The sequence below is a fragment of the Rhynchophorus ferrugineus genome, unplaced genomic scaffold (genome assembly GCF_030347505.1).
Source record: "Rhynchophorus ferrugineus isolate W39M unplaced genomic scaffold, kcgeb_rfMv2 rfM1, whole genome shotgun sequence".
NCBI classification, from domain to species: domain Eukaryota; kingdom Metazoa; phylum Arthropoda; class Insecta; order Coleoptera; family Curculionidae; genus Rhynchophorus; species Rhynchophorus ferrugineus.
The window spans coordinates 37,507,581-37,530,654 of NW_027472580.1; the positions used below are offsets into that span (position 1 = coordinate 37,507,581).

Consider the following 23,074-nt stretch of genomic DNA (forward strand, 5'->3'; position numbering starts at 1 on the left):
TGATGATTCAACTGTTTCTAGATGTGGCAAAGATCCAACAGGAGGGAAAATGGTTAGCACGCAAATTGACTGAAAATGCATTCTACGTGCAAATAAATTCTAGAAATGGTTTAAAGAATGCAGAATAAAGCGAAACCAAACCAGAGAGTCATGTTACTTACACTCTGAGAAATGAAACTTTTCCGTCGGTAAAATTATATAACGAAAACTTTGGACCCACACTTGGAAGAAGTACATCTGGATCAAGAGTAAAGAACTCAATAGCAAACTCCTTACTGTGAATTGATTAACAATACCAATTTCATTTAACTCCAATTTAAGCAATGAGAACAAAGTTATGGTATACAAATACATCATCAATCCAACCTGGATACGCGGCATTCAATTATGGGGACAGCCAGCAACAGCAATATTGAAATATTAAAGAGATTCCAGAGCAAGGCTTTAAGGAAAATCCTCAATACTACTCAAAACTTGAGCAACAGATTTATGTATCTGGACCTCGGTGTGCAAAACTTCCACAAGCATACAAATTAGCTTTGTTGGTGCCATACAAAAGAGGACAACATCTCGTGAGGCTCTAGAGATACGACGTCGCTAGTCTCAGAGGCATGGGAGCTGCGGCCATGCATTGAATATCTCTCATTAAAAAAATACAATAAATAGTTTAAGAGTCAAGAAGCTTTAAAAATCAAGATTCTCACTTTTGTATGAACATAAGCAATTGATTCTTATTAACTATTAAATCTAACCAAAAAATTATTTTTTCTAAATTTCAATTTAATTTTTATATGTTTTTGTTATATATCTGAACTAGACCTACCGCTTAACGTCAGTTTCGAACCATGATCCTCGGCATTAAGTCTAAGAGAGCCTAATTTAGAAGACACCCGATCCGAGTATAGTTACTGGCGTGAAAATAACTTCCTTGTCGGACTTTGCACTCTTGCCATTTGCACATTAACAATTCTAAACAATTACAAACATAAATTTACGATCATACCATAGCAGGATTAGAATCCGCGATTGCCTCAGCACTAGGAAAGCCATCCTGTCACCTTGACCACTGCGCCAACTAGCCGGCTTATATTATTTTTGTAGTAGTGAATATATTACAACGTTTGGCAATTAAATAAAATTTTAAACATAATTATATTACATATCATAAAAGAAGCAGTTATATCATGGCCATATTATGTTGATGGGTTTTGTCCTTTGGTAACCTTGTTCCGGTAATCAGAGCAACACTGTCAATGTACTATAATGTTCTGGTTTTTCTATTTACAGATATAATAATACCTAAATAAACTAGCGGTAGTTAAAATTTTTATATTATTTACTACTACTTACTAATATTGTCAATATATTCAACTGTCTCGCATATAGTAAAACTATACAAAGATAACAGGTCAATCGAAAAGTCCCCGACCTACAATAGTGAAACATATTTTTTGGCAAAATTAGTCTTTTTTATTCAACATAATTCCCTTCAAAGGTGATACGCTGATTATAGCGACCTTCTAGCATTTCGATACCATTTTTGTAGTACGATTTGCCCTTTACTTCAAAATAGGCCCCAGTTTCGGCGATCACCTCTTCATTCGACGAAAATTTCTTCCCTTCTTTTGAGATCTGAGAACAAGAAATAGTCGCTAAGGGCCAGATCTGGAGAATATGGTAGATGAGGAAGCAATTCAAAGCCCAATTCATAGATTTTTGCCATCGTTTTCACTGATTTGTGACACGATGCACTGTCTTGGTGAAGCAGTACATCATTTTCCTTCAAATGCGGCCGTTTTTCGGCGGTTTCGTCTTTCAAAAGGTCCAACAACACTATATAATAGTCGCTGTTGATGGTCCTTCCTTTTTCAAAGTAGTCCATGAAAATTATTCCATGCGCATCCCAAAATACAGACGCCACAACCTTGCCAGCCGACTGTTGCGTTTTCCTACGCTTTGGAGCGGATTCATCGTGTGCAATCCACTCGGCTGACTGTCGATTGGACGCTTGATCATCTTCAAACACTGCTCCGAATCATCAACTCGTCGTTGTTGTTGTTCAAAAGTGAGCTCGCACGGCATCCACTTTGTACAGAGTTTTCTCATACCCAAATATTCGTATGATATGATGTACATGTTCAGTTTCAAGAAATTTCAATTTATGGTCATTCAAAATCATTTTGTGGATTTTTTAAATATGTTTGTCGGTAATACTTTAATACTTTTCGGTAACCTCTTTTGGTCGTCCGCTACGTTCACCGTCTTCAGTGCTCATTTCAGCGCGTCTAAACTTAGCATAGCAATCCTTGATGGCTGATTTTCGTGGGACAGTGTCCGGAAACTCGGCATCAAGTCAAGTTTTTGCTTCAACTGTATTTTTCCCTTCAAAAGGCAATATTTTATCAACACGCGAAATTCCTTTTTATCCATTTTTTCACAATAATCAAAGTTGCTTCACTCAAAATGCTATAAATCACTACTAATGATCCGACAGCTGTCAATTTTATACACTCTATTGAGGGTTATGCCTAACTAAAAAACATATGGATTAAATTATAGTGGCGCCATCTATGTGTCAGACCGGGGACTTTTCAATTGATCTGTTAAGAAAATACAACATTAAAAAATCTCAATCGGAATTAAGATGTTTCAACCAAAGTTTGTTTCTGTGATAAAACACGACTAAAATAGATGTAGGCATGTTAAACGTAGAAGAAATTATATAATGACCAACAATATATAGAGTCTAATATTATATTGCACTAATTTATATTCAGAAATATTAGATTAATTGTCTGGAGCATGAATCTTCTATACACTTAACCTATAATCAAACGAATCCTTTAGCAAAATATTGCTACTACGGCTACTGTTGATATTTATCAAACGTCTTCTTGTCTGTGATGTACTTATATTGACTATTGAATAAAATTTTGTCAAAACCAAGTTTTCGAGGAAATTGAGGAAACATGTTTTGTTCTATAGTCTACCGGAATTTTGACAGGTTTACAGCGAAGGGTACTCAAATACCAATTGCCTATTGAAGTGGCTCAGATGGTTAGTCATAAAGCATCGGAATATGGGGACATTGAAACTAAATTTGAATAAATTTCATCAATGTATTATCAATACTCACAAATAGTGTTACTACAACTAAAAATGTGCATCCGGAACAAAAGCTCCGTACATCTTTTTGATCGACTCTTCAAAAGTGGGTGTTAAACTTGTTGTTGGTTAGACAAAAGTCAAACCAATGAATATGACACTGAATATTCTAACAGGTTTTTTGTTATCTTGATTTAAAAATCGTGAGTAGAAACTTCTCACTGTATGTTAAGAGTCTATTAATGGACCAACGGCCTTTGTTGCTCATATTTGTAAATTTATATTTAGGGCATTGAGTACCCTTTTTATGTCATTTTTTTACCACCGCCGCCATATCCCGAATCTTAGTTCTTTCATAGAAAATACTTTCCAGAGTTAATGAGTATTTACTGGGAACATTTGTAAATCCATTGATGGGAATATAATATTCTCTCAAGTGGAGGGGAGTCACGTTACAATGCAGCTAGAGAGCATCGTGTGAAATATTAACGTTCAAGAGGTCGAAGTCGAAGAGGTCCAGTTGAGAAGAGTGTAAATAAGTTAATTAATGAATTACTAGTAAGTACGGTGAGTGCTTTATTAGTTGCATCCAAGTCTAGCTGAAAACGTAAGCTGTGAGTAATAAATTCAAATTGAAGTTAGCGTCAGTCTGTAAATCGCTAGTGCTAAAAATTTAAAAAAATAAAAAGGGTTCCAAAGGTAATTTACTACGGGAGCTATCGAAGAAGTTCTCCAACAATGACGAGCAAACTAGTTTATATTTACACTGTCTCTTCTAAAACTCCCCATAACGGTTCAATTATGTTGAGGTCTGGGGATTGCGCTAATATTTTATCGACATGATGATGAGAAACTAGAACTTTCTACTTTTAACCTATGGGACCCTTCTACCTTAGGCAAGCAAAATAGCACTACTATACAGAGGTATAAAATACACAGAAATATTACGGACACACTCTGTAAATAAAACGCGCACAATATAACTCGAGCTGACTTTTGTTGAAAATCATATGCTAAGAATCTGCAATATTCATCATTTTTCAGACATGTTCGATTTAGTTTTCACTTTTTTATTGCATAATACTAGTACTAATTGATAGAGGTAACTCAGTAGGAAGAAATTTGAAGACAGTGGGTTCTCTCTGTGAAGAATTGGCAACAAAAAAATAATCGCAATTTAATAGATGTGACATTTTGTATATTAGTTTGTTATAAATCAATATTTCCCAAGTAATAGTTTTTGTTAAGTCAGTTATTGTTGTATTAATGTTTTATTTATAATTTATATTAGCTAAAAATAAATCGCCCAAAATAATTCACCCAATTAATGTCCCACGGTTAATCAACGTAATAACTTTTTCAATTTTGATTTTAAAAAATCAACTGCCGGAACCATTCAATTTAACGAATAACGTTTTGAAAACAGAATTCTCAAAACCAAAAAAAAACTCAAAACTTCTTAGACAGTTTCTTGCATTATTAGACAATTGTCACAAGCTTTTTGAACATGAATCCAATATATCTAGCTCAAGCATGTAAAGAACTTAGAATTGATGGTTGAAATCCATTAAAACGGTAATTTGTAAATCGCCTTGCTATCATCGTTCTATTTCCTGCCGAGCAATAAAAGAAGAAGAAAGAATAATCAGCGGCATAACAAATATGATACAATAAGAGTTAAAACCCAATCTTTACGTGGAACAATTTTAATCAAAGACTGTCACTGGCAAGGTCATTAATAGCGAATAATAAATCGAAAGCAATTATATTGTATTGCAAGATTTGATTAAACCTTACAAGGGGTATGTAACATACTCCTACTATCCGAACTTGCGAAAATAGGTAAACAGACCTCAAAACATACATTACACACAGTTTTATTGACGCGGTATATTACGAAGAAATTCTATAAAATGATGAATACATAGTTTTATTAAAAAACATAATATAATCGATATACATCGATATAATGACGACCAACTTTAAACTTAAAATAAAACATTAGGCTCTATACATCAACCGATCATAATGCCGTATGATTTATTACCTGCGTGAATCGCGCCATCTGTGTCCAGTCAGTCGAACCGGTGGATGTTGTTCCTGTATCGAAAATATTCCCATGTTTCCTGCATGTTTCCCATCGCTCATTCTGCAACAAAACGAACAAGGTCAGCATAAATATAATTTCGTCAAAAACATAATTTTAATCATAACGAATGGGAGTCAGTCAGGTCAGTTTTAGTTTCGCATATTATTTACAGGTCCGTTTTAGTTTCTCTTGAAACGCAAAACAACAAAAACCTGATAGCTTAATTGGTTTTCACAGAAATAAAGCACAATTTAACGATGCTGACCCGCTTTTAAATTTCCTTGAAAACCGATTTTATCAACCTCGAAAGGTTAAAAAATTTATATATTTTTCCAGCTACAGTTCCAAATATTACAAGTATGGCTAGTTTTCATAAAATACACATGACCGCAAATAATTTCTTAAGTAATATAAATAACAAAACTTACATTTACCGCTAATTTTGTTTGGATTATTTATTCCTAATCAATTTGCGCTTCCCCGATAATTATTAAAGTATGCCGTGAATTTCCCCGAAGATAAATGAATCTCGATAAATAAATCTCGGGAACGATCAAAGAATTTTCGCAAATTGGCAATAAAATTACCGACGAGTAGCTGAAACCTCGAGATGGCTCTCAGAAAAAACAAAATCGAATTGATCTCACAGTCGAGACATATTAATGGCGGTGCTGAAACTTACCCGTAATGACCACATTTTCTGGTCAAAAACATATATACGCCGTTCATGTAAAGCAACTTCAGTATACACTTCACATCACGATTCTTATTCATCGAAATATATCATTAAGTGAAGGAAAACGATAATTTAGCAAGACAACTTATGTGAATTATGTCACGAAACTTGATTAGAATCTGGAATAAATGATGTTTTAATAAAACCAGCGAAACGACAGTCTTGTTCGGAAGGTTTGAGATGCCTCTGTTTTGATTCGATTAACAAATCAAAACGGCAACCTACTAGAACCAAAAATGTACAAGGAACAAATTTATTCTACTCTGGAAACCTGAAAATCCGTGAAACAAACGACAAACAAACTGATTCACGGTCATGCCGGTTTTGTTCCCGATTTTAGTTGTTTCGTCCAACAAAAACACTGCACGACCAAGGAAAGAGCATTTTACCAGCCAGACACCGAGAGAAACGCGAGCCACACGCCTCAATTTCGGCCATCGCGACTGTTTACTTCTCGAATTATTGTCAAACTAACCGTCGCATAACTGTTATATTTAGATAGGCGGGATTCAAATGCGAATCGTCCCGATCTAAATATAAAACAAAAGCGAACATTAAAAAAACGTTTTTAATTTACAAACGCTCGACCGTCTTGCCACGGGGATCGTCCCACTTGATTCAATAAAATGATAAGAGCTTATTCAATTAAATTAAGTATATTGCTTCTGTAACTATGTGACATATAAAGGTATCCCAAAAATGTTAAAATCTCACGTTTTAATAAGAACAAACGATTTTAAAACAATGCCCGTTAACCCCGAGACACTGTCATGTCAATCTCATTCACAGAGAAAATATAGTCCGTTCAATAAAATAGTACACTCGCGTCATCTAAACTGATGACTTGAAACATCGCAATGTTGCCGCATTAACTCTGAGTTTTAGTTCAATTCTAATCTAAAATATAATTCACTTTAACATTACAGTACACTTAATACACAATATTTATACAAATATGTCTTATTATATTTACAATGAACTAAGTAGGTAGAGTTCTAGGCGAATTTTTTATATAAGGCTTTCCCCTGGAGGTCTAATCCACCTAATTAACAATTGTACATGCAGGTAATGTATTTTACTTTTATTAGGGAGCATACTTACCTTTTACCCTTAGTTCTTGTTGCCTTAGTTACAGTATTTGCTTATATAGTAATTTTAATATCACTGTATTTCATCTCAGTTTGTTTTTATTACCTGATTTAGATTTAGATTTAATCACTGCATTATCTTAATGCATTTCCATATCTGCAAAATAGTTGATATTCTTTTCTTTCCACATGCAGAATGTTTCATTTAAGAGAATAATTAAACTGTTAATTTCTAATCTATCTAACACTTGTCCATGATTTATTCATTTATCAATTTCTTCTTCAATGTATCTAATAGAGTTCATCCAAACTGTAAAAGCATGAATAACAATACATCTGTAATTAATTATTAATAAATGTTATGACTGATAACACCTAATCAATTGTTATTCCAACTTTTGTAACCTTAATACCATTTTTATTATCATCATGTCACTTCGTTGTATATCTTTGCACAACTTAAATCATATATTACCCAAGTGTGTATGATGGGATATTCTATATCTATCAAAGAGCTGCATATCTCTAAGCTTTCTATAGATGCAACACGCTAAAAAAGGTTTTCAATAAAAACCGCAGCAATTTATTAATTAAGAGCAAAAATGCTTACCTCTCTAACATTTTACTGGCAAGAGAAAGCCTCCATTATATTGTTCCTATTCGAAATAACTGATTGGAGTTAGGCATTTTCAATCACAGTACTAATAAGCAGCGAAATTTGAAATTTATCAAAAGAAGCAAAGCGTTATAACAACGTTTATCAGACATATCAGACAACACTCTATCTCTTTTTAAATATATAATATATTATATCAATATTTATATAACTATAATAAAATGAGAAGGAAAATATTGTATGATTCTAAAACAAATTTACAAATTGCGACAGGCAATACATTAAACATATTGATGACGTGAATTCACTGTTATTTTGAATAGACTATAAAGATTTAACTTTATACACAATTTTGGAGAAATGTTTCGTAACGTCCAATATTTAGATTTCAGTATTTTGAACTTATTACTTGTTTTAATGACTATTCTAAGAGTCGCGAAGGTATTTAATTGGTTTATTTTGTTTCGATTTATCTACATACAAAATTATGTATAGGTTTTTTATACGGTTTGGTGATTACATTATTAGTCATTAGTTATTATAATACTAGTCCGTAGTACAATATAAGTATAATGAATCTTAGATCTAGAAAGTGTTGTGTACCCGGATGCACAGATATCAAAAAAAATCAACATGTTTTCCTTTGAAAAATTATTCGGAGTCTTTAAAAAATGGATCGGTAATATTAAAATTTCCGAACTGACCACTTAACAAAGATAATTTGAAAAAATGTTTCTGAATTTATTAGAGTTCATAGATTCAGGAATATACATTTCCTAACAAGCATATCTGAAAAATCACTTAAAGCTCTTTAAAGTTAAAATTATAAAACTGTGATAGATCCTACTAAATTGAAGGCACTAAACAAATATAAAAAAGATATTTGATATTATATTTATATTTTATCGATAAATTTACATTTTATATATATTTATTTTCATATTTTAATTATTTTTTCGCAAGTCAAACTGTTTTTTATTAAAATTTTATTGCTCAATAAAGCGGGACGTCAGGGCTGCCATGTGGCAAATCTGTGTGGCAATCTTTAATTTTATAAGAACGAATCAAATGTCTTCGCAGCAATTTTTTTCCTTACAGGTATCTATATGGACCAATCAAATTACAAATTGAATTGGCAATTATAACCCCATATAAATATTAGACGTAGCAAAATTCTTCTCCAGAGACCCCTTAAGATTGAGTTTTCTCTTTATTACCCTATGTTCTCATTATTTCTTGTTGTTAATGTACTTGAGGTTTTCTCAAAGTAGCAATTGCTTTATTCACAAAACATAGAAATATAGAATGGGAACTTAAATGGGCATAACCGTAAACATGCTTGTAACCAAAATGCTTGTGACATCTTTGTGAAGCAAATAATGATAAACTTCAATAAACCTCTTATGATCCCCTGCATCAAGTTTTTGAACAAGAAGGTTCAATTCGTTTGTGTGCGAAGAAGTCTCTCTAGATCTTTTAATTTTTTGATAAACGTTGAACAAAAGCAAATTTAACGAATATTCTCATTCAGATATTATGTCAGCAAATGGTGATTTTTTTAAAAACGATTAATTGTGTACAACATCCTGAGAAAAAAACAATGTAATAAGAAAAATAATAATTAGACGTTGCTTGTTCTGACGGATGAAAGAGTAAATAGGACAGCAAAAATAAAAAAATTACATGGCGACATATAATATGGATAGTGACCATAAAAAATATATGACATTCAAATGTTAACAAGTATTCAAATTAAATATTTCATTAAAATTCTGTTACCCTGTGATATAAATATTTTTAATATTTTTTTTTTAATTTTCCCATATAATAAATAAACTCGCTGAGGACGTCCGATTTAGTTTAGAAAACATTATACGATGGGAAATCGCATTCTAAGTATGTCTATTCTATAATCTATATAGAGATATCTCCTTAAGAAAGATTTCGCACTCGCACACAGCTAATGGAACCATCGTAAGATGCTTGAAGAAGTAATTTTAAGGGACCATGTTCAGCTTCCAAAATTAACCAAATTGAGGCCCAACCGAAAACAGAGCAAAAATAAATAAAAACGATTATCTCAGGCTTTCTACGTCTAACACATTCCTCTGTATTTATACTGGCAAAAGGTGCGCAAATCTTATCCAGGGTTCGATTTAAATCCCGATTACTCTTCTCGGCTTGTCGTTCACCAAATTATTTGAAGTCCCATTTGTTTGATTTTTATAAATACTACCCCAATAACTGATACTATACTTATAAATCGATAGTTTTTACAATGTTTATTATAGTGTATTATTATCTCCTTTTTGAGTATAGGAATAATTCAAGCGGTCATATCACTTTTCTTGGTGATACTTAATGAAATTAAATATCACCAAAAACCACTGTGTCTGCTAATCTAAACGCCAAATTATTCATGAAATTTTGACACGTGACGTTTGAAAGTTAGAGCTACTAGGTTAGATTTAGATGTGGCGTAATATGGATGTAAGGTTCGAAACTTATTAACTGATATGTTAGTTAAAATCTACCACTACACACCTAAATAAAAGTTTCAACTGAGTGGACAGAACCCTGTGGAACTCGCCCAAAGCAACCACAAAACATAGCAAACATTCGGTAGTTTATAATAGCTTGTTTAATTTTAGTTTAATAAAATAAAAGGACATATTATTAGATTAAATTATCTATTACTCAATTACGAAACACCGCAAATGTAAGACTATCAGGCCTATAAATTAATTTTAGATTATTCACAACAAATGGTGTTACTGTGTATTAAACGGTATCGGGTACATTTGTAACCAACTTTATATATCATTCGCATTTCCGGAGGTTTTACTATTTTATTTCAGTTTGAAGAAAAGGAGGCTGAAAGTCATCAAGTCCCTTTTCCAGACCGAAACCACCTTATCCGTCGCTGCAGTCATAACTTTTGGCCCCATACGACTGTATCCAGTATAACTCAAGTTTGCGAATCAATAATTAGTTCACTATCTGCCGGGCCCTCGTGCCCAATAACGGCTGTCTGATCAGCGGGTGCCATATCCGCAAATTTAATGTAGTAGCAGTAGCGACCCACAAGTGTCATCTGTGAGGCGGTTTCGGTTTAATGTTTGGTAAGCCCAGAGGCAGTCCCACATAACCCGGTCCAACTTGTCACTCCAGGGCAAGTCTCCGCGACCAAGTAAGCGTTATGCATTCCATCGCCTGATTTTAGACCAGATAAAAAAAAGGTCATCGAGTGGTGCGTGAAGCTTATGGCAACCATAATTCATCAACTTCAATGTGTGAGTGCTGGTTTCGACGTTTTAAAGATGATGATTTTATGATTTTAACACCAAAGAAAAAGGGCGTTCTGAGCGGTCAAAACATTTTAATACAAGGATTTAAAGGCACTTCTCGATGATGACCCATGTAAAATACAAGTAGAATATGCAGAAGTGTTGAGAGTAACACGAGAAACCATTTTATGATAATGATCCAAATGCTTGGATATTTCATGCTGTATGAATAGAAGCCAAGCCAAGCGAAAAAGTGAATCCATTAAAATAATCCAAAGCGAAACAATCATGGGTTCACCTGGTCATGTATTAACATTAACAACAAAGCCGAATATCCATAGCTCCAAGCTAATGCTCTATATTTAATGAGATCAGCTTAATGCGGTATCCACTAAAATATATGCGTTTGAGCCGGGTGTTGCGTGAAAAACAGCGAGAATATTACCAAAGACACAGCACTGTTATTTTATTGCATAAAACCGGTGAAAACATAATGAAAAGTTCTACTTCATCCGCCGTATTCTCCAGACCTTCCTCCTTCTGATTACTACCTGTTCCGATATATAAATCGTAACCAGACTGAGCAGCTCTTCACTTTTTGTGAAGATACCAAAAAAGGACCAACTGGTGGATAATATGAAAAAATACATCGTTCTTTCAAGATGGAATCCGTAGATTGCCTGAAAGATATGAAAAAGTAGCGGTATCCATGGATAATACTTTGCATAAAATATATTGTATCGATTTTTCACTACAAAGCTTAAAATTTAAATATGTCTAAAAATATATCAAATTAAAAACTAAAATATTTAAAAAATACGCAATATATTTTAAATTCCTTCCTTAATAAAGTTTATATTGATGTTACCGTTAATACTACATATAATAAGATTATGTCACCCAGATAAACAAATTAATAAATAATTAATTTGTCGATGCCCTACGCGAAAATTTAAAAAATTATTGACATAACCACCAATATGAAAGATATGACTTCTCTAAATTAAACAAAACCTTTTTCAGAGAATTTGAAAACCATCCTATTCCGAATAAGGATCCAATGACGGAACAAGGAAGAAGCCCCCTCCTGGTTCTTCAAGTTCGTTCCAATCGACTTTTAATAAAACGACGGCACGTGGTTTATTATCTTATGGGTTCATTCACACTGTCACGCATTATTTACACAAGATCGATTAACTTTAATCATTATTTTAATTTTTAAACGATACAAAAGGGAAAGGAAAAGTCGCTCAAAGGTGCGCAGGGTACAATAAACTCTTATCATTTACGGAGAACAATTAGGACACAAAAACAAACAATAACAAAAGAATAGCTGTTTCTTTTATTTTTTATCGAGTTCTAAGTTTAATCAAACGTTAATCATCAGTTCCAATAATATTTTATATGAACGTATTTATTTTTTAAATTAAATAAAAAATAGACACTAATTTGATGCACAATATTCCAAATAAATATTTACGCTAACGCAAAATATGTACATAAACAAGTACAAAACGTTGTTAAATAAATGAACGATATATCAACTATATTGTTTATAGCTACTGGTCTGCCTTTGTCCATATAAAAATGATAATTTAATTTTAAAAAAGAATCACAGGCACCGGCGAGATTCGAACTCACGATCTCCTGTTTACTAGACAGGCGCTTTAACCAACTAAGCCACGGCGCCTTGTTTAAGCGTTTAGTACACACAAGTATTAAAGATAGACATTTATAAATAAATCCAATATTTTTAATAATTATTTACCATAAAATTCATTGACATTCAATTGACATTCAAAATTTTATTTCGATAAAATCAAAACAAAATAAAGTTCAAGTTCAATATGTAGAGAATGCAATGTATATATAGAATTTTATTCATAAATTAACATAAAAATACACTAACTAGAATATTAACTAAGAAAGGATGAAATGAAAGAGGAAGAATACAATATTTTGTTTATCAAATATTGTTGTTAAAATTTACTTACTGTTTTCTTACTGCATTACCATACATATTTTGTCCACAAAATAACAGACAATCTCTATTTTAAGTAACAGTTCGAACGAATCGTACTTTGCCATCCACCGTACAGTAAAAACCTTCTCTGATTACTCGCTATTTCGAGAGCTCAAAACAATGTTCTAGGGGCAACTGGAATAATTGAACTCAAAACAATTGAACTCATACAAATACTAATTGCCAAAGTTAATCCTATTTTGAGTGAGTGTCCTAGTTGAGTGTCTTTGTTACTTTATTAACAAGTCCCCGGCCTATCATAGTAAAACACATTTTTTTGGCAAAATTATTTTTTTATTCAACATAATCATTCAAGGGTGATACTCTTATTATAGCGACACTCCAACTTTTCGATACCAAATAGGCCTCAGTTTCGGCGATCACCTCTTCATTCGACGAAAATTTCCCAACGAGCGTTCTTTTGAGATCTGAGAACAGGAAATAGTCGCTGGGGACCAGATCTGGAGAATACGGCGGGTGAGAAAACAATTCGAAGCCCAAACACTGTTCCGAATCATCAACTCGTCGTTGTTTTTGGTCAAAAGTGAGCTCGCACGGCACCCACTTTGCACAGAGCTTTCTAATACACAAATATTCGTGAATAATATGATGTACACGTACAGCTGATATCTTTAGAGTGTCTGTTATTTCATTGAATTCCAATTTACGGTCATTCAAAATAATTTTGTGGATTTTTTTAATGTTTTCGTTGGTAATAACCTCTTTTGGACGTCCTCTGCGTTTACTGTCTTCGGTGCTCATTTCAGCACGTCTAAACTTACCATACTAATCCTTGATGGTTGATTTTCCTGGGGCAGCGTCCGGAAACTCGGCATCAAACCAATTTTTTGCTTCAAATGTATTTTTCCCTTCAAAAAGCAATATTTTATCAACCCGCGAAATTCCTTTTTATCAATTTTTTTCACAATAACAAACGTTGCTTCATTCAAATTGCTATAATTTACAAACTAATGATCCGACAGCTGTCAAATTTATACATGCATCTTTTGAGGGTAAAAAACTTATGGATTTAATTCTAGTAGCGCCATCTATGTGTCAGGCTGGGGACTTTTCAATTGACATGTTTGTCAAATGTAGGGCTTATTGAATGATGTTTTATCTGCTAATAGGAAAAATCAACAGTACAAGTACTCAAGTCATTTTTTATTTGGACTTTGAACTTACTATATCACAATATACAATGTTCTTAAAAATGATCCCAACACCTGGCCAAAGCATTCCTCGCATTTTAATCTTAGTTTCACTAAGATATATTGGTCAAGGTACATACACTGATCTAGTTCCGCCATATAAATTCTAATTTATATTTATGTTTGTGATTCGAAGAATTTGTTACATAAATTTAATTATGTTTAGATTTTTTAAGAATTAAATTTCTTCAGTCAATTTCACGAGTTTAAAAATATAAGTTTATCGCAGATGTTATGATGAATACAGTTATATTTTCGTTTCACGTTATGTACAAGATATACCACTTATTGAGGGCTCTATAGTTTGTTACAAGATAACATAAGTTGCTATAAGATGATGAAAAGATAAGATGATCCAAAAGGAAGCTTTTCAATAAGGGTGGACCGACATTGAAATAAAATTGAACAAACTATGTTATATATGAGGTATAAACGATTTTTTTTCATTTGAATAGATCTATACCATTATTTTTTAGGGATTCATTGCTACTTGATGAACCAGGTGTTTTGTGGCATAGCTTCATATGTTTGATATTTATGTAACATCATCAGAGAAATGCCACTCATTGCTAAATATGATTTTTCAGTAAAAATTGAAGAGCGCAGGATCTCTTGAGCCAGTTGGAACTTGTCCAAATTATTATACAAGACCAGAAATTGACTGCTTCAAATTTTCCTGTACACATTCAAGAGGCATTATCCTCAGCTGTTCTGATTTCACAACGATGGTTGATTGCTGATCGAACTGCTCGTCGTGAATTTAGTTACAAAACTTTCGACTATCATAAAATTACTGCAATACGTGCGATGTCCCACAAGGGAAGATTCATTTAGATAACAAACTTGTTTTATTTGGATTCACTCATTCGAAATCCATTTCCGATGACTTGACATCTGTTAAAACAAATACTATATAATAAATGTCAAAATAGCGGTCACTATCAGCATTGGCTCGCCTAAATTGAAAAACCCTATACTTGAAGTTTGGATTTTAAACAGATTATCACTTGTCTAAAGAGTTAATGTAAAAATATTTTATTCGATTTTTTAAATAAAATTAATTTTTTCTGATTCTAATGAACAAACATGTATTTTGAATGCCTTATATACTCCATAATTATTACTTCATCCTTTTATATTAAAAACTTTAAATTTCACCAAAATAATGTTCGCAGGCAATTATGTATTATATCATTAGTAGTATTAGTAGTACATCTTTTTATACCAGCCGACATTTTCGTATTGAAGGATAATAGGCTATTACGAAAAGTCAACCAAAGTAGCTTTGACCGGCAACAATCTGTATCTGTGATATATGTGGCTCTTTGAAGAAGATTTGTACTATAAAGCACCAGTTTCGATATTTTTACAAGATAATATAATCATTCATATAATCAGCTGTCAGAAACCTTTAACATAGTGGTAAACCCCGCCCAGACATCTTTTAATTATATTAAATTTTAACTATAAATTCTGTCCTTATATAAATTTTGAACTTATATTAACCATTAGCTTATGTGGTATTATTTAGGTGACTAAAAAAAGTTGTTTTCGAGGCACACTGATAATTCCGAAGGTTTCAACCTCTTTTGATGACACCTTGAACTTCAACCCACTCGAGGTAAAACTTCGAAATTGTCTGGCCGCCTGAAAAAGAGCTACAAATTATTGCGTCAGTAGCATATATAAAAATCAGATACTATAAAATTACGCAACACAATAACAATTCAAAATATTTTAAAGAGGCCTGATTGTAACATCTCGAAATCAATAACAAAAAGTCACTCTTGGTAGTATGTTAATAATTGCTTTAACATATAATATGCTTCAATTGATCTGCTAAAGTTACTACGACCAAATTTTTGAAATAGGCATTTGTTTTTGCCTGTAGCAGTGTTCCACAGTAAAAATTTCACTTTTCAAACTATTAGATATGTAAAATTATGTTAATTAAAATATATGTTACAAACTTGTTATAGTATCAAAACACTTGAAGTGAATCATGTTTTAAAACGACGTTAAAGATAAACAAACAGGTGAGAATTAGTAATATATTACTATACATGTTTTCATTAATAAAATACATTAAAATTATTAACAAAGATATTAGCAATTACTAAGCAGCAACCTTTATATACTGAAAGGTGCTACTAAACAATTTTCCTAGTTTAACTGACTGTGGTACTGTTTTCCCTTGATGAGATGATTGTCAATTATTATCTTATTCGTGAAATTATTTAGCGAGTTGATGTAGTCTAATAATAGTAGTGTATCCTTCCGTTCTGTGATGTCATAGCATAACATCCGGGTTGTAGTGTGTGTGTTGCTTGTTGTTTAGTTGGCCTTGGCTTTAGTATACATGTACCATTACTGGGTTAATTTTATTAAAATTTTGAGTCCAAAATTTCATTTACAGCAATGCCATTAATCACTAATACAACCATATTTTTATGACTTCTTGGACAATGAGTCACTTGTTGGTGTAAAACCACATAGTTTTAACAACATATTTAAAAGTGCACCCTGCATTGAACTATAATGACATGATTATATGTTATAATTAAAACTTGATACTCTACCAATTAAGAATAAAAAATAATGCTTAACAATGTTGTAAAATATTGATTAATGAGAATAAAACTAATCCGGTTATTAGTTTGCTACATACTAACTACATGGGAGAGTTCCAACAATTACAGGTCAATTGAAAAGTCCCCGGCCTGACATATAGATGGCGCTACTAGGATTAAATCCATATGTGTTTTAGTTAGCCCTAACTCTCAAAAGATGCGAGTATAAATTTGTTATTGTGAAAAAATGGATAAAAGGGAATTTTTCTTGTTGATAAAATATTGCTTTCTGAAGGGAAAAATACAGTTGAAGCAAAACCTTGGCTTGATGCCGAATTTCCCGACACTGCCGCAGGAAAATCAACCATCAAGGATTCGTATGCTAAGCTTAGACGTGGTGAAATGAGCACCGAAGGCGGTGAGCGCAGTGGGCGCCCAAAAGAGTTTGTTACCGACGAGAATATTTAAAAAATCTAAAAAATGGTTTTGAATGATCGTAAATTGAAATTGAAGATTGAAATGAAATATCAGACACTCTAAAGACATCAACTGAACGTGTACATCATATTATTCACGAATATTTAGGTATGAGAAAGCTCTGTGCAAAGTGCAAAGTGCAAAATGCACTTTTGACCAAAAACAACGGCGAGTTGATGATTTGGAGCAGTATTTGAAGATGACCAAGTGTAATGAACCGGAGTTTTTGCGTCGATATGTGATAATGGATGAAACATTGCTCGATCATTTCACTCCGAAGTTCAATCCACAGTCATCCGAGTGGACTACACACGATGAACACGCTCCAAAGCGTGGGAAAACGCAACAGTCAGCTGGTAAGGTTATGACGTCGGTATTTTATGATGCGCATGGAATAATTTTCACTGACTACCTTGAAAAAAGAAGGACCATCAACAGCGACTATTTTATAGCGTTATTGGAACGTTTGAAGGTCGAAAGCGTCGATAAATGGCCGCATTTGAAGAAAAGGAAAATGCTGCTTCACCAAGATAATGCACCGTGTCACAAGTCAGCGAAAACGATGGCGAAAATGAATTGGGCTTCGAATTGCTTCCTCATGAACTGTATTCTCCAGATCTGGCCCCCAGCGACTATTTATTGTTCTCAGATCTCAGAAGAATTCTCACTGGAAAGAAATTTTCGTCGAATGAAGAGGATATCACCGAAACTGAGGCCTATTGCAAAATACATATCGTACTACAAAAATGGTATCGAAAAGTTCGAAGAATATTAAATAAAAGAAACTAATTTTGCCAAACAAATTTGTTTTACTATGGTAGGCCGGGGACTTTGCAATTGACTTGTTATTCTAGAAGGTCTGCACAATAGATACAGCATATCAAACCTACTAAAGTTATGACTTAAACTGGTGCACCCCTTTGGTGAATTCACTCCTGTTTTAATACCATATACATTAAAGATTCATAACAAAACAATAGCGTTTCATTGGATATTATCGAATCCACCATATGACACAAATATTTCTCGATGCGATTGTTATTTACTGTTGATTTTAATGTTACTTAAAATAATATCAACGTCAATATTTTCTGTCTTAATGATCATTAAAATTCGATTTTAATTTTCTAAATTAGAAAATAAATAGCCTATTGAATGAATAGACATAAATTAACATCATCTGTAATTATGTATGTGCGTAAGAAGCGTATCATATACCAGCGGTAATCAAGCAACGTTATATATGTTTGTTAAAGATGTTTGTCAATCAGGCGACAATCTGATTTATTCTATTAATTATTCTATTAAAGTACATTTTTGAAGGAAAATTGTGATATACGTATTTGTTCAAAATATACTATGAAATTTAAAGTCAGAATTGATTGCCTTACTTCTACCCGTAGATTCCTATGACTGAGAATGAGATCAAAAAGTTTACGAGCAGATGCCAACATTTTAGGAAATAGAAGTGAATAAAACAAATTTAATATTAAAAATAATTATTTTTCAATATAATTTCGCTCACTTCGGTATACATATTGCAATTGTCTTCCAATTTACAGATCTCTTCATTTGATTTAGAGATTTTTATGTGTTTTGAAAGCGTGAAAAGACCCAAATCTGGCGAAAAAATGCTAAAACATTACACAAATTTACTTAAATATACTCACATATAATTTTCACATAAAAATTAATATATATACAGAGTATTACCGTTGTTTAACAAAGCCGCAACCACCCGTATATTGAAGCTTACTCATATATCACGGAATTACTAAAAATTTACAATAGATTGTGCTTCCATAGCAAAATTGTGTTATCGATGTTAATAAGCAAAAGACATAAATGAATCGAGTCGCATATCCTGATGATATTTGAGATTTCTGTATACCATTTGATGTTTAATGAGAAAGTGAGAGCTAATGTTATTTTGACAAATACATACTGATGATATTAGAGCTATTTATATGATCTATCTATGATACAGTCGTTCTTAATTTTTGTTAATGAAGGTATTTTAAAAATTATTGGATGTAATTTTGAAATATTGACCATTTTAGGCCATTTTCAAACATATTCTCATATATATCTAAATAAAATAATGTTATATTGATGAAATTTGCAGGGTTGGTATAAAATCTGATGCTTAATTTCATGAAGATATTGCTTTTTTGCTAGGATTGGTAATTTTGAAGCTTATGGTTATAATATTATTTTGGTCAAATATTGATTAAACTTCATTATTAGAAATATCTAAACAACATTGAACCCAATCTTAAAATGGATCTGTTTGTCGTTTTTATCAACGCAATATTGCTATAGTATGGCAGTTTAAAGTAAATTTGGGATCTAATAATTTTTTTCACTTTTTCCATGTCAGGACAATTAACATACATGACAAACATACTCAGGAAAATTGACGATTTTATGCCTTTTTCAGACTTATTCTCATAAGGGTGGATTTACTAAAGATATATTTATGAAAATTGCAGGTTTTATGTAAAATGTGATGCTTAACTTGATCGAGATACTGCTTTTTCTTGCTAAAAATGGTAGCTTTCAAGCTATTGGCTATAATACTATTTTAATCAAATATTAATTAAATTCCATTATTAGAAGTATCTAAACAACAACGAATCCAATCTTAAAATGGATCTTTTTGTAGTTTTGACCACCACAATATAGATATAATACGGCAGTTTAATCAATTTAATTAACAGTTCATTTAATGATTGAAAAAAAGGATACATCGCAGCACAATGAAGAAAGTAGAAGTTTTTAAAGTGAAACGAAATTTACAGATGTCGCCATTGTATGACAATTGTTAGCTCTTCATTTGACTAAAATATATTTAGTGCTTTGAAAAGAGCCAGAAGTTAAAAGGCCCTAATTATAGGAAATAAAGTGAATGTTGTGACCTCTTTTCTTAATGAAGAATTATTTTTTACACGTAAACTTATTTTGCTTTTCAGGAACTTTTATGTTTCGTTATTATCTTGCTAGTTTAAAAGCAATTTTTGAACGAAACTCTTTTTCCATTAAAAAAACTCAAGATATAAAAATTCAAGACCTTTAAACTCGCACTCGAACATGTCGTGGTTGGTTTATGTCTGGTTTACAGTCCCTTTAACGCGTTAGTATTTTTTAATGCTGCAAAAAGTGTATGGAGGGGATTTAAACCCCTATTTCCTATAAGAATAAAATAATATGGAGGAATTAAAAAAAAACAACAAGCTAAATGTATAGGAGAACACACAACTTACCCTGTATTTAAACAATTTTTCCAGGTGTTTATAAAAAACGCAATATTAAAATGACGTCAAATCACATGAATATAGAAGCACGTCCAGACTTAACTCGAGGCATGTATCAAAACAACAAGAGCGCACTGTGCCGTTCGAACCAGTCAGAACTAAGGGAAAACTTAACTTGTTAAAACTATTAATCTTGTAGAGCAAAATCTCCAAATTCAAAAACATTATCTTCGATATATTATATATTATTCAAAAAATATATCCAACGATCTCATATATAAATAAGTTTTGTGGCATTTTGCGTACATCTATAATAATGGGAATAAAAGTAACTGAACTAAATCAATATTTAATTTGTGACAAAATCAAATAAATAATTTGTCAATTCCACCTGTCTAGGCTGAAATTAAAGCACACTTACCTATACACTTTAAAACAACAAAATAGCTTCATTATCAATGTGACCACCACAATCGAAAACGTCGGTTCTTCGTATAGAGGACCGCACCAGTTGTACAGCGTCACCGCTTACCAGTTACACCAGAAACACCATTAAAAAAAGATTTTTTACATCGGCGACCGCGAAATGGTTTCCACGGCAGCGAAAAACCTTCAAGGTCTTCAGTTTTACCACATATAATAGTACCGGTGCCGCCGCTGATTCTAATAAATATAAACATTACCCAGAGGTGCATAGCGATACTGCTATTGTTCATGATGACGATGGGAGAAGGCTGGTAAGGCAGACGGGCGAGATGAGAATTTCGCAGTGATGCGTCAGAATTTCGTACGGCCTACATCGTGCCGTGACGTAACGGTTATTATACAATTGTACATTGGTTTACTTTCACTGAAAGATTATTTAACGTAAAGAGATGGTGAGCATCGGCCGGTTATGTCAGGCAATCTGTGTGTCTGGCATTTAATTAACGATAAGATCGACGCCTCTCCTGCTAATAGATTCGTTAAATGGGAAATTGTTAAGGCCGAACTGTTAAACTGTTCAAAAGTAGCGACGATCAGGTCAAGGTAACGTTTAAAATAATTAAAAATAATTAAATTAAATCACATTTAATTTTTTTCAGTTGAATTAAGTTCACATTGTCATGAAGACATTTGTTATTGTTGATTTGAAATGCTATTCATTCTTTATAACATTAATAACATTTTCTGGTAAGTGCTTGCATGTACTCTAATCATTATTTCACTATAGAAAAGCAGTTATCGAGAATAAATGGTACAAGATAAATTAATCAAAATATGTTCCATCATTCTCTACAACTATTATCCCGGCATCATTCAATTTTCACTACTTCGAACAAATGGTAATCAGAAGACTCTATGTGTGATGAGCACGCTGGATGCAACAGAAAGCTCCATTCGAGCTGTAACAGTGTCAAGCAATATGATGTCCGTTACTCGCTATTAGTGGTGTTTTCAATTTGTTCAATTGTCGTCGGTAGACATCCACAGTAATAGTTTAATACCTATACTTTACTGATTACTACTCTTCTTGTGCACAACAAGATCATATGGCCATGAATAATCCGCTTCGGTGTCGATGTGGATGTCTCTCCTGAATTAACCCATGAATTTTTTTTTGCCTAGCAAGCAGTGAAACCGCTATATACAGACAGTTCAAAATGGTATTTTTAGTGAATTCAGTTAGCAGCCATTTCCCCTCCTTTTGAATCTTTACAGTCGCTTGTAACCGCCTAAAAATAGTTGATTTTGTTAAATATATGACTTGTCTCGAAACAAGAACCAGTATAGAAAGGAGGAAGAAAAGTTAGTAGAGGGCGCTGTGACTTGTATCGAGTGGGCATAAAATACCAGGGTTAAAAGTAAATCTTTCTCTTTTGTTCCAAGGCCATAAGTGGTGTATTAATTCCGTCCCTTCCCGAATCGTCAGTGATTCATAATAGGTTATGGGCCCAGAATTCTCGGTGTAAATGAGAAGTAGTAGGGTGACGACGGAGAGTGCAGGGGAATGTAGATTAGTTGAAGTTTTTTATATATATATATATATATATATATATATATATATATTTATATAATTATATATAAACGAAGGAAGGTGGAAATAACAAGATGGCTGTATACAACGGACGGAAATTAATTTCGGAGCACTAGAGCACTCAATGATTAATGACCATCAGAAGGAACATCAGAAAACTAGAAACATGTGATCTTGAGTTATCAGTAAGAAGGAAGGAAACATTGTAATCAAGGTAGTAAATAGTAATGGAGTAATTAAGAGTTTAGAAAATTAATCATGTGTATAATATCCAACATAATTATCGGTAGGATAAAGAAATATTGTAATCAATAAAGTAATTAGTAATGGAGAAGAGTTTAGAAAATCAACCATGTGTTAGTTGCAAAGACCAGAGAAGTATAGAAACAAGGGGTCCAACAGAATTACAGGTAGAATGAAAAGCTGTTGAACCCAATGAAGAAGAGTTTAGTTAGAAAACATTAGAATTTGATATAAATATCAATTCAACACAACTAGATCCAAAGTGAAAGATAAATCAAATTGACGTTTGATTATATTATAAATGAAAGAAGATACCATAAATTAAATTGAGCCTTGTATGGATTGAGAAATTCATCTA

General features: G+C 32.6%; 2 protein-coding genes and 1 non-coding gene across 8 annotated transcripts in view; 1 reads left to right on the forward strand and 2 right to left on the reverse strand.

Annotated features, from left to right (window-relative positions):
- LOC143196663 (uncharacterized) overlaps positions 1-21,130 on the reverse strand; it is a 193,180-nt gene extending 172,050 nt beyond the window's left edge. For 2 of the 6 annotated variants that reach the window (XM_076404559.1, XM_076404545.1), the window contains exons 1-2: positions 5,877-6,109; positions 5,153-5,254 (exon numbers count right to left, since the gene is read on the reverse strand). In XM_076404559.1, the coding sequence (XP_076260674.1) occupies positions 5,153-5,254; positions 5,877-5,968 (194 nt within the window). In that variant the 5' untranslated portion in view covers positions 5,969-6,109. Of the gene's footprint in view, positions 1-5,152; positions 5,255-5,876; positions 6,403-20,877 lie in introns of those variants that run through there. The other 4 variants (XM_076404580.1, XM_076404553.1, XM_076404574.1 and 1 more) reach the window with 4 other exon arrangements.
- Positions 12,538-12,611, reverse strand: TRNAT-AGU (transfer RNA threonine (anticodon AGU)). The gene has a single exon. It is a non-coding gene; the product is annotated as a tRNA-Thr (tRNA).
- Positions 21,131-21,363: 233 nt separating the features above from the next.
- The window catches only part of LOC143196636 (apyrase), a 41,415-nt gene continuing 39,704 nt past the window's right edge, over positions 21,364-23,074 (forward strand). Inside the window, exons 1-2 of the mRNA XM_076404508.1 lie at positions 21,364-21,485; positions 21,542-21,629. Coding sequence (XP_076260623.1) covers positions 21,592-21,629 — 38 coding nt within the window. The 5' untranslated portion in view covers positions 21,364-21,485; positions 21,542-21,591. The remainder of the gene's footprint in view (positions 21,486-21,541; positions 21,630-23,074) is intronic.